At 45.6% G+C, this 12,717-nt stretch overlaps 1 protein-coding gene across 4 annotated transcripts in view; it reads right to left on the reverse strand.

Annotated features, from left to right (window-relative positions):
• Nucleotides 1–12,717, reverse strand: part of FGFR1 (fibroblast growth factor receptor 1) — a 70,954-nt gene that overhangs the window by 29,206 nt on the left and 29,031 nt on the right. For all 4 annotated transcript variants that reach the window (XM_056861022.1, XM_056861021.1, XM_056861020.1 and 1 more), the window contains exons 2-5: nucleotides 10,308–10,571; nucleotides 8,130–8,213; nucleotides 6,681–6,856; nucleotides 3,524–3,647 (exon numbers count right to left, since the gene is read on the reverse strand). In XM_056861022.1, the coding sequence (XP_056717000.1) occupies nucleotides 3,524–3,647; nucleotides 6,681–6,856; nucleotides 8,130–8,213; nucleotides 10,308–10,571 (648 nt within the window). The remainder of the gene's footprint in view (nucleotides 1–3,523; nucleotides 3,648–6,680; nucleotides 6,857–8,129; nucleotides 8,214–10,307; nucleotides 10,572–12,717) is intronic.

A 12,717-nucleotide genomic window follows, 5' to 3' on the forward strand; every position in this document is an offset into this window, starting at 1 on the left:
CAGCTATGATGGAACCGTCGCTGCCCTCAACCACAGGCCTGGAGGAACATCTCCGTCTTGCAGGGCCTGCAGAATTGAGGTACGTCCCGCAGCGCCCGGGTCTCCTTAGACAGAGTTCCATGTGGCCGGGGCCAGAGACGAAGAAGCTCAGGCCCTGGTCGAGGACAGCCAGATACTTCTCGGGCCAGAGACCACTAATAAGTTGTTACTGGGTGAGCGCAATGAGTAAATAAATAAATGAATAAATAATAAATATAGTTGAAGATGGGGGGAGCAAATAACAAGTAGGTTGGTTGGTGAGTGGGAAGGAGAGAAGGAAGCAGGGAAAGGTGAGGATATGGGGGTTGCGAAGAATAGTGTGGAGAAGGGGATATAGGGGAAAATGAGGTATCCCAAGCCAGTCTTTGAGGGGTTCCTCACTGTACAAATGGCTCTGGCACTGCACAACTAGATCTGGCCCAGATACTAGCCCTGCGCACCTGGACCACAGTTTCCCTAGGTAAAGGCTGCTGGGGGAGGGAAGGAGGGAAAGTTGAAGATGGGGGCAGATAAAGGTAGACTGGCTGGTGGGACTTTCAGGGAAGGGAAAGAGGAAATAATGGGGGAAGTGTAAAATGAGATGTCCCTTGCAAGTCCTTGTTGTTTTATATTAGACACATTTTAAAATGTTTTAATATTTTGACTGTTCAGACATTAAAATGTTTTAAACCAAACAGCAAACAAATATCCAGGCCTGGCTAACCTTGAGGCTTTACACTGCCTGCCAACAACATGTTGCACAACCCTTACTCCCGTCTGTGTCTGAAGAACCCTCTGAGGCCATGAAGGTCTAGCTCTCCCTGAGGTCCAGCTCCCAGTGTTTATACTGTTTCATAACGAGGATCTAGGATAGAACCCAAGTGGCCCACTGGACTAGGTCTCACAAGGTTCCTGGTTCAAAACCCTGACAAGAGTCTTTCTCCCATTGTCACCTCTGCTGATGAATGAGGCTTCAAGACAAACCCCATTGAAGGCAGTAAAGGAAAACCAGGCAGGTGAAATTCTTGTCACTGAATAAGGGCTGGGATTCAGGGGGTGCAGGGAAGATAGTAAACATGGCTACCTATTCATTGGGAGGTCAAAGGTCAAACAAACCTAATGAGGGCCTACCCGATTAACAAAGAGCCAGCTACTGTAGTGGGTGAGCGCTAACAAACCCCTTTGTTCTTCTTTGCAGACAATTCCCTTCAGTTTGCTCAGTGTAATCAAATTAAATTGCATTCTTAATGGTTCATTTAGTGGCATTTAGAACAACTCCACAAGTGGAACTGGTAGAGATCAGCCTGTCCGGTTAGGAATTAAGGCTAATAAAAAGATTCATTGGGGAGGGTAGCAAGGAGGGGAGGGTAAGTTTCTGTCTGGCCCACAAAATTATCACGAACATAATGCTAGAAATGAATTCAAACCTCAGCTTGGGCCTGCCCTGGTGACAGGCACTGCACAACTAGACCTGGCCCAGTGGAGAGAAGCTGGTCTGTCATGATAAGAAGATGCACATCCCGGGATAGTCACAATTCACACCAAATGGCATCCAAAAAGAAAAATTCATCCACTCCCTTTCTCCAATCCTTTCCAGCTAATCGGCAATGTAATGAGTACTTAGAAGGAACTCTTAGTCATACAAATAATATGCCTGATAAGGAGCAAAGAAAGGGGCAACAATAAACAGTTGTCTGAGAACTAGGGTTGCCAGGTCCCCCCCTGACCACAGGTGGGGGATGGGAGAATAGGGTGGACAGATCCAGGTTGGGAAACTCCTGGGGATTTGGGAATGGAGCTGGGGGAGGACAGGACCTTAGTAGGGTACAATGCCACAGAGATCATCCTCCAAAGCATCCATTTTCACCAGGGAAAGTGATGTCAGTATTCTGGAGATAAGCTGTAATTCTGGGGGATCCCCAGGTCCCACCAGGAAGCTGGCATCCCTACCTGAGGGAGGCCTTGCTGGATCAAACCAAGAGCCAGTAAAAATCTGAAATATGAAAACAACCTCCAAGTGACCAGACATTTTCAAGCAGTTAGGGTGTCAATGAATTGCTAGGCATCTAGGGGCAGGTGGGAACGTATCTGCAACGCTGACCTCATGTAGCATTCTGTTTTTAACTGTGAATAGACAGATATCTCTGAGAAGCTCCTATGAGCATATGAAGGTGACACACAGAAACAGACCATTGGTCCACTTAGCTCAGCACTGTCTACTCTGGCAGTGGCTCTTCAGAGTCTCATGCAGAGAAGGACTTTCCCCTACCCTTGCTTTACAAGATCCTATAACTGGAGATGCACAAGATTGTCCTTAATGTCCTGCCCATATAAAACAGGTGTTCTACCATTGAATTGTGGCTCTTCTGCAAAGCCACCATCAGGGTTATGAAGGTGATGGTTTTCCCTATTACCAGCCTCCAGCATCTGGTGTTCAGAAAAACACCGCTGCTATACATGGAGGCTTCATTTCACTATATTTACTAACAGCGGAGAGAACTATTCTCATAGAACTATTCTCAATGAATCTGCCCAATTCCTTTTAAAAGCCAGTCTCTCTGTTGCCTGGATTGTCTGGTTCAGAAAGAAAATTCTTATGTCCCTATTTTTCCTAAATCTCAAATTTCAAAGGGAAGGGCTGCAGTTCAGTAGTGGAACACATGCTTTTCATGCACAAGGCCACATGTTGAATCCAAAACATGTCTGCTTTAAAAACATTATCAGATAGCAGGGCTGGGAAAGGCCTCCCATGAGCCTGGAGAGCTGCTGCCAGCTAGACAGACTAGATATAAAGCAGGTTCCTCAGTTCAACTCCCTTTCCGAAATTCTCAAAACAACAAAATAAAGCATAAAGCAAGCAATATTGCTTAACTCCTACACTTCTGCAGTTTATTGCACAGACACACACACACACAGAGTTCCTTACTACTCTTTCAGTTTATGCAGCAGCATGTCATGATCCTTTCTTCCTCTTTGAAGAGCTCAGATTCCCTACTCGGGTTTCAACAGTCAACTCTTCACCCTTCGCATCTCATCGACATTTCCAAAAGTGTTGTGGGACAATATTGGCCTCAGAAGAGTTGACAGGAGCTGAATTAATTCTTAGCCAACTGGTACACAGCTTGGGGTGAGAGTGGCACAGCCAATGAGAGAAGCATAGTCAGCAATCCAGGAAAACCTGCTGCCGCTACACCAGAAGCCCAGGGTTGCCATTTTCCTTCTTCTGCCCACTGCACATTTCTAAGAAACAAATGTGCTTGTCACTTTACCCCAAGGACTACTCAAACTTCCCCATTCATAAGAGCATAAGAAAAGCCCTGCTGGATCAGACCAAGGCCCATCAAGTCCAGCAGTCTGTTCACACAGCGGCCAACCAGGTGCCTCTAGGAAGCCCCCAAACAAGACAACTGCAGCAGCACCATCCTGCCTGTGTTCCACAGCACATAATATATTCAGAATGCTCCTCTGATCCTGGAGAGAAGTCCCTTTTCCCAGGTCTCCTTACCAACTACATCAAGCTGATAGGTGTGGTTAATGGTCCCATATTTGTTCTCCACAATGCAGGTGTAGTTGCCTTTATCCGACGGCACCACTGAGTCCATGATGATACTCCAAGTTGCATGACGAACCTGTGGGGAAAAGGACATCACCGGCTCAGGAAGATTATGAGCTGATAGATAGCTGTGTGTGTGTGTGTGTGTGTGTGTGTGTGTGTGTGTGTGTGTGTGAGAGAGAGAGAGAGAGAGAGAGAGAGAGAGAGAGAGAGAGAGAGAGAGAGAGAGAGAGAGAGAGAGAGAGAGAGAGAGCGCATTTATGCACGGGAGGTTTTGCCTTGGGTTTGCCCTTCTCTAGATGCACATTTTCCCCATCCGAATTCTCAAAACTCTGCATGGGGGGCTTATTTTTGCATTTGGAGAATTTGGATGGGGGAAATGTGCATCTAGAGAGAGGCAAACCCAAGGCAAAACTTCCCGTGCATAAATGGCCAGAGAGATTCATCCCTAGCCTGCTCCCTCCCTTTCTGCAGTTGATCAACCACACGCCTTTTCCATCTCTGAGCAGGCCAAAGGTCTCGCCAGCTCCTGTGCTGCAGTGTTCTAGACGATACATAATTGCCTTTTGAGGTCATGTTTTCCCCTTTTGCTATACGTAGGGGGGAGTAATTGCTGCCAGCTGCTGGGCTGACCACAGAGCCAGCTACATCTGGAAATTGATATTACTGACGAGTGGGATGAGTTCCCTTCACCGGCACAGGAACCACTCTTGGAAGCTTTCCAGCTACTCTCCCACACACAAGAAGGTGCCCAAGACAAACCAGGGCTGGGAGAACTTCGCATTGCAAGCACAATCAATCCACAAGCATCAAATCCAGCACCTGGTGGAGATGACCTCAGTCGTAACTTCAAAAAATAACTAATACAAAAGCAAAAGTTTTATTCTTGGATTTGTGAGTATGTAAGGAAGCCTTCACAAACGGAATCCCATACATTCCCCAGCAGCTTAAGGTGGTAAGGTCCAGGAAAACTTTGCCACATTAGTTCTCCTGACTGTATAGAATAGAATATTTATTATTACAGCACAAGCCAGACAACAACTCCTGACTGTATAAACTTCTCTACACATGTGAAGTGGGAGGGGAAAGAGACTTATGAAGGGGAATAGAATGATCTACTGCACCCTTCCAGGCTTGAAGGAAAACGTTAACATTTTCTAATTAAAGTAAAAATGGTGCGGCTTAAAAAGAATACATATACTTTATGTCTATGTTGTGGCAATATCCTCTGCCCTAATTCTTCCTCCTCTCTGTTTTCCCCCCTTCTGGATCAGACATAGGGCACTCCACCCAAGAATGGAATGAAATCAACAGAGTTGCAGCGTGGCTGGATCTCCGATGTCACAGTAGGACATTCATGTGCAGTTATCCCAAGGGTAGCCACTGCTCAACCCAGAGAAAAACTGCCTGTTTCTTTAAGAACTTCAAGGCAGGAAAGCAAATTCTACAGGTAGTTGTAGAAACAGGCACCATCCTTCCAGGCTGGAGTATTAAAACTGTAGTTACGTCAGAACATTCTCAGCTAGTCAAAGCCTTTCAGCTTTGTCCTCATAAGGCTTGGGATCCTGAATCACCCTTGCCAATGAGAACGTACTGCTTTCCTAAGGCAAAGCTCAAAAAAGGTCTTCCACAACTGAAGGGCTTATTCATATCTCTGTTGCAGCTGCTACTGAGGTTAGCCAAGGGAACCAGTCTACAGGCCAGCTCAGGCTGCTAGGATAATAAAAAGAGGGGCTTTAAGAGCCAGATAAAAACGAAAGGAGCTGCAGCTTGACTTTTGCTGGAAAGAGCCATTGCTTTCAGGAAGTGACAAGGAGCCACTGCTCAATTGGCTCAGCCCAGGAGAAAATAGCAGGGACCGTATGATTCATGAGCCTCATCCGTGTCTCATTAAAGCTACTATTGATTTCTCAGGCAAAGCCTCTTTTGACCAGACGAAGAAGGAAGAACTAGATCAGGACAGCTCGTCTGTGTCAATGGCTTGCTGCTACAGGAGTTTTTATGAACACGCAGGGTCCTGGCCCACGGCAGCAGCGGGAGGCGTAAAGGCCATTCTGTGCTGGCAGGTCACCCAGGACGGAAACAAGTTGTTCCAACTGGAGGCGAATGGATGAGGCATCCAAAACAAGCCGGCAGCGGCCAGCGACAAGAGCCAGAATGGCTTCTGCACTGTTGCGCATCGAGCCAAACTCCTCTGTTTGGTGTTAAAGAAGTTCAGAGATGATGAAACCACATGTGGTTATTAGGACCTCAGATAACAGCAGATAAACAGAAGAAGCTGCTGTATACCGTTTACTCCATTTGTACCGTTTACTCTTCAGCAGCACAAGCAGCTGTGGTGGAAACTTAAAAAAAAACTACATACTGGACAAATGCAACAGTTAAAGGTTTAAATTCAGAAGCCTCTTCCCACATTATGGAGAATTTTTATACAGAATTTTTATGGTCCACTATGAAGGCCATAAATATGTGCTGCAAAGAAACAGACTAATACTGTTAACCTCGATATAACATAACTTAAGAACCACTACAGTAGAACTGAAGAAAGCTGATAGGAAGAAAGTAGATTCCTTTGAAATGTGGTGTTGGACTGCCAAAAAAATTAACCAGGGGGTTATAGATCAAATCAAGGCTAAACTGATCCTAGAAGCTAAAATGACTAAACTGAGGCTATCGTATTTTGGTCACATTATGAGAAGACAAGAGTCACTGGAAAAGACAGTCATGCTAGGAAAAGCTGAGGGCAGCAGGAAAAGAGGAAGAGACAGGTTGACTCAATAAAGGAAGACACAGCCCTCAATTTGCAAGATCTGAGCAAGGCTGTCAAAGATAGGGTATTTTGGAGGACTTTGATTCATAGGGTTGCCATGAGTCGGAAGCGACTTGATGGGAAGGAAGGGAGGGAGGGAGGGGGGGAAGAGAGAGTGAGAGTGAGAGTGAGAGTGAGAGTGAGAGTGAGAGAGAGAGAGAGAGAGAGAGAGAGAGAGAGAGAGAGAGAGAGAGAGAGAGAGAGAGAGAGAGAGAGAGAGAGAGAGAGAGAAGGAAGAACAGAGATGGCCACTCTGTTCTAGAACTGGTCGTTGGGGAATCATACAGCAGGAGCTCCTACCTTGTATCCACCAATGCGATGATCAGGTTTGAATTCCCTGCCATTCTTCAGCCAGCGCAGAGTAGGGGTGGGTGTCCCACTGGACGGGCACTTAAATTTCACTGTCTTAGCAGCAGGAACAGCATGAAGCTTCTTCTCCATCTTCTCAGGGTATGTCCAGTAGGGAGCTATGGCTTCTGAAAAAGCACCGGTAAATAACATGGGAGTGAGATGCAACTTGGGCGACATTTAGCACATAGCAGGCACGTGTCCCTAGGATCAGTAACTGGTTCCTGTTTTCTTGCACCACTGAGGATGCCGGTCAGAGAAGAGAACGGGAACATTTTCATCACCTGGAATCACCTTGTTTGACCAGGTTGATAATTGCACACATCTTATATGGGAGACATATACAGCCCAGCATAACAACTTGAGACAATCTTACCAGATGCTTGTGTAATTGTTAATATATTATAAAACCTATTACATGTCTGGTCTGTTTTATATTGTCTGTATATGTATATATATATCGGTAAATGTGTGCATGTTTTACATGGGTTTCAAATAGACCACTGAGATAGATATCAACCTTAGGAAATGCCATTGTGCTGTTTTAACGTCCTTAAATAATTTTAAACGTGACATAATGCTTCTAATAAATTATATTTTCATTATTTATATATTTTTTCATCCCACCCAACCTTGGGGACCCAGCTTACAAATCAGGTGACACCAAACAGCAAATCATGTGCTTCTCACACCTGCTGCTCTCCCAGAGCTGGATCAAGGGTTACCATGTAATCTGTACTACCAGAGAATCTGCCTGACGCCCTGTCTTATACCTGCCTACTGTTCTGCCTCACTTACAGGATAAACAGAATGGTTGTATGTGGCTAAGACCACATCCCTACCATCCAAAGCCATCTGAGAGATATAAGCAACCCTCTCGCCAGTTACCTCAAGAAGTGAGGGAATAGACAAATGATTGTGTTTCAACCTGGGCACAAGATTACCAGCAGGAAGAAGTAGCTGGGGGGGGGGGGGAAACATTGCCTCCAGCTGCGTTTGCAAGATAAAACTCCAGGCTGTATTTAAGACTTGCAACTCAGTACTCATTAAAGTAAAGGTCCCCTGTGCAAGCACCGGGTCATTCTTGACCCATGGGGTGATGTCACATCCTGACGTTTCCTAGGCAGACTTTGTTTACGGGGTGGTTTGCCAGTGCCTTCCCCAGTCAGCTTCCCTTTACCCCCAGAACACTGGGTACTCATTTGACCAACCTAGGAAGGATGTAAGGCTGAGTCAACCTTGAGCCGGCTACCTGAAACTCACTCCCGTCGGGATCGAACTCAGGTCGTGAGCAGAGTTTGGACTGCAGTACTGCAGCTTACCACTCTGCGCCACGGGGTTCCTCAGTACTCATTAGGTACTTTTAAAATCCCACCCTTCCTCCAATAAGGTCACACATACGATTTAGTCTGGAGCTATCAGCTTCTTTTTCCTCTGAGGAGGAATCGTCATCGTCGTCATCATCTTCGGCAGAAGGAAGAGCATCTGGAAAAGAAGGTGGCCAACGTAAGTTTTTCGCGCTACCTTGCAAGGAAGTAGGAGACAGGAACAGAGCATACCAGCACCTCTTTCTATTGGCTACAATACAGCGGCGACTCTTTCGACTACACATGCACATATGTATTCTCTTCCATGGAACACACACATCTTTGGAAAATCAGTTTGACATGCTGGAATCTGCTGGCCCCTTGCAATGGACTATGGCTGCTCTAGCTGGGCCAATAACCAAGACTGGAAGAGTTGGGGGTGGGGAGGGGGAGAAACACTGCACCAATGTTGATTATTTAATTGAACAAAGGCCCACAAAATTATTCACCATTGGCGAGGGCATTCTGGAGAGATTGCCTGCCATTCTCTCAAGCCTGGAGAAGAACAGGGTATCTTGGATGAGCCTTGGAAAGGCTCAGGAAGTCAGTAAAACATCTTGGTGCTTCTTGAAGTTCTCAGAAGCTCATTGTAACAGAAACAAGCTCACACTCTCCCACCTACCTTAAGAGGGAGGTTGGGACTTGTTCCGGCAATCACACTGGTCTGTAAAGACATTTGCAATGCCATTGCAGTACAGTATGATGTTACAATTAAGGCCCCTGGGGAGGAATAGACTGGGTAGTGTGCATGAAATTTGGGCTAGCCACTAAAGCTTGCCGAAATTGCGGATTCTTGTAGCTGAGATGGCCATTCAACAGCCTTGTTAGAATATCTATCAATTAATGTACATTAGCCTTCATCTGACAATTGAGGGCTCACCAAACAGCTCATTAACATACATGAATACACATGAAGCTGTTTTATACTGAAGCAGGCCACTGGTCTATCAAGATCTTTATTGTCTATTTTGACTGGCAGTGGCCCTCCAGCGTTTCAGCTAGAGGTCTTTCATGCTATCCACTGTCTGGTCCTTTTAACAGGAGATGACAGGGATTGAACAACAGGGGACCTTCCGCATGCAAAGCAGAGGCTCTTTCGCTGAGCTACAGCCTCTTCACATGGTTAAAACAGTTTCTGGACTGTAGCAGCTGCAGGTAGAGGACTTGCACTAGCATATCAGGAGTTAGCAAGAATCCTTCCCTTTGGCACTTGATTTTTTGTCTGCAGAGGGCTTTTTAAGAAAGCTTGTGAGAGTACTGAAACATGGGATGTCCATCTAACAATGGTATAGTCCAGTAAATGTTTGTCCAGTGATGCAGAATTTGTTTTTTAAAGGAGCACAGCTCATAACTGTTTCTGGCTGCAACTACAGACAGCCATCCTCATTGGAAAAGCTCCGTAAAAGCCCTAGGCTGTAAATGGCATGCAACAAGGATTGTGGGAGCCTCAGAGCTGAAGAAAAAGTAATTGCTATTTCTGCCAGTGTCCCAAACAAAGGGTTCTGAAGAAGGCACCCTTCGTGAAGAGGCTAGAGGCCTGGTCTTAGAGACAGGCAGGGGGGACCTGGCCTTGATACCCCTCAACAACACTAGAAACAACAACAGTGCATACCTTTCCTCTCTTCCGCCAACCCAAACTTGTCATACAGCTTGTCCATGGGCAAACCCTATTTATCATTTGGGAAACTGACTCGACAGGCATCTAATTCCAAGGATAAATTTACTCGTAACAAGAACTGAAGTAAAGCATTAAGAGATGAAGGAACAGGTAACCTCATATGATGTAAAGTAACTTGTCCAGCCCTAAGGGGGAAGACTATCCCCATATGTTCTTATGTTCTTATGTTCTTAAGTAGGGCTTAAATTTGAGCCTAGACCTGTTTCAATGCCAGACCTGAGCACAAGAATAAAGAGTACACTGGAGCACACCAAACAGGTGACTTTTCTTCACTATAAACAACTTGCATACACATCTGAGACTGGAGAAAAGGGTTCTGAGTCACAATGCTACGACAGAATCAAGGCCCAGTACCTCTCATTTTACCAGTGGAACACTCCTCTCTCCAACCTTGTGAGAGGCACGTGAGGCTGAGTCTCAACAAGATTTGCTCAAGATCATGAGAGCATCGAAAGTAGGTCTCTCACAGCCAAAGCAGAAGCTAGACCAACACCAACTAAAGCACCAGTCGTCCTTCCGTGGCCCACTACAAACCTGAGACATTCACGGAGAAGTAGGTGGTTTCGCTTCCCGAGGGACTGTTGGTCATGCAGGCATACAGCCCTGAGTCCTCAGGAACGGCGTCCCTGACCTCTACCTCCTCCCCTGTGATGCGCGTCCGGTTGTTTTCTGACAGCTGGACCCCGTCTCGCACCCAGTTGATACTCTGAACATCATCACGTAGCCGGCAGCGCAACTGGAGGAGGTCACCAGGGTGAGCTGAGTAAGATTCCACTTCAATGCTTGCTTTGGGTAGAACTGGAAATGTTAAGGGACACAAAGAGAGGGGGGAAACAAGGGGGAAGCAAGGCATGAGTGGTTTATTGCAGATGCATTACGCTGGCAGCATGCAGCACTGCGGGAGGCTGGTTGTCCTGCAACGACCGTCTATAAGATGCAGGCCTCAACTGCCATGCAGGTCTTTCGGAAGAGCAGAGGGAGCAAGAGAGGTTGGCATGGAATTCATTTCTGAACAGTGCCACTGGTATGCACAGCACTTTTTTTTTTTAATACATTGTTAGGGGCCAAAGGCAGCCGCAAAGCATTGCACTACAATGGGCAAGTGGCTGCATCTGACCAAGGCCAAGACAAAATGGTGGGCTGAGATGGGAAATCCAACTGCAGTCAAAGCAGCACCTACCTGAAGCTCCACAGCGAGTAAGCTGGCTGCCACGCACAGCCTTCACAGCAGGGAGGGTGAAGAAGTGGAAGGGGTTAAAAAAGCAATTCGCAGGAGGATTAAAGCTTTGTTGTCTTTCACTGCATGACTACACTTCTGTAAGATCTTCTCCTTTCAAAGAAATATTTGAGCGTTCCTCGGGGCATGTTTTATATAATCAAAGTTAATGGGTGGTCAAATCCCATGTATAATGAACAAGGAAACTTGTGGCACCTAAAGACTTACAGATATATTATGGTATAAGCTGTCATGTTCACTACCATCAGATACATCCCAGGACCATAATATCAATGCAACAACCCTGTATCTGGCCCAGTTAATGAAAACAGCTCAGCATGTGGTGAAGCAGCTCCCAGCAGGGGACAATGACATGACTGAATACTCCCTTCATACAAAATGCTCTCTGTGCATAGAAAACTAGGTTTCAGGGACGAGAATTCTAGACTAGCATCCTCCCTGACAGACTAACAAATATGCTGGGAACAGCTTTCATGGGAAAGCATTTAAATTATGTGACTCACCTACTTGCCAAGGAGCAGTCTAAGAAGGCTTTTATCACTTCATTTTTACGTGAAGGCCTTTGCAAACAAGGAATTCCCAAGTGTTTCAGCCAAGCACCCATGTTGACCACGTGGGGTCTTTTGCCATGTATTTTTATAGAGCTATGAAGGGCATCCCTCAGTAACCATGGCCCTGCTATTCTTTGTGTGATCACTTATCCTGGGATCAAAGAGGTGAGGAAAGAGCACCTGGACTTGCTGGACAGCTGTCTCGATTAACTTTAACCTCAGGTTTACCATTTGAGCATGTCAACAAACCTTCAGAGCAAAGCACATTTAGCAGGTATCCCAAGATAACAGGATTGTATAAACAGTTCCATGGACTGGTCACTGAAAGGGCTTTGTGCAATATTCTTTGTGCAAGGAATGAGGGGAGGGGGGCTGGTCTAAACTTGTAATTTGATATTCCCAAACTGAGAGACTATCGAATACCCGGTTTTACTGAACATGAGATGGGGCAAACATGCCTTTTAACTGCCTTCTTGCTCTCTCCCGGTGTCCCCAATATTAGAGAAAGCATAGAGAATAATCCTTAGGAGGTCTGCAGAAGCAAATTCCATTTTACTCAATGAAGCTTACTCTCAGGAAAGTGTTCTTAGCTTTGCAGCCCCGTTCTTGCAAGCAATTTCATGATGTTATTAGCAGAAAGAACGTTTCCCTTACAGGCCCTTTCTCCAGTATAATACACCTTTATATTCAATAAAGCCTAGAAATTTACTTTTAAAAAAACATGAAGATTCTCAGGGTACTGAGTTTTATAGTTATACCATGTCTGTGTTTTCACAAAACACACATAACTCTGAACAACTCCATCTTTAAAAATAAAATAAAAGGTAGGCTACGAATCAGGGATTTTATGCCAAAATTATTTGGCATGGGAGAATATTAGGAGAAAGCATTAAGGTTAGGGTAAGGATGATCCAAGCTGCAATCTCAAATCATTTTGAGAGAACTGCTATGTTGTTTGGCCAGATTCTGAGTACTCACTTCCAAAAACAAAGTACAAAAGCAACCAAAACACAAATTTGCATCGACCACCTTTCATTTCTTTTCCATCTATTTGCACATGTGACAAACAGAAAGGCCACATCAGTGTGGAACTACGTGCAACATACATTTTTGTGACTGATCATGATGGGTAGCTGTGCCAGTCTATCTGTAGCAG

Source organism: Euleptes europaea, chromosome 14, assembly GCF_029931775.1.
Source record: "Euleptes europaea isolate rEulEur1 chromosome 14, rEulEur1.hap1, whole genome shotgun sequence".
NCBI classification, from domain to species: domain Eukaryota; kingdom Metazoa; phylum Chordata; class Lepidosauria; order Squamata; family Sphaerodactylidae; genus Euleptes; species Euleptes europaea.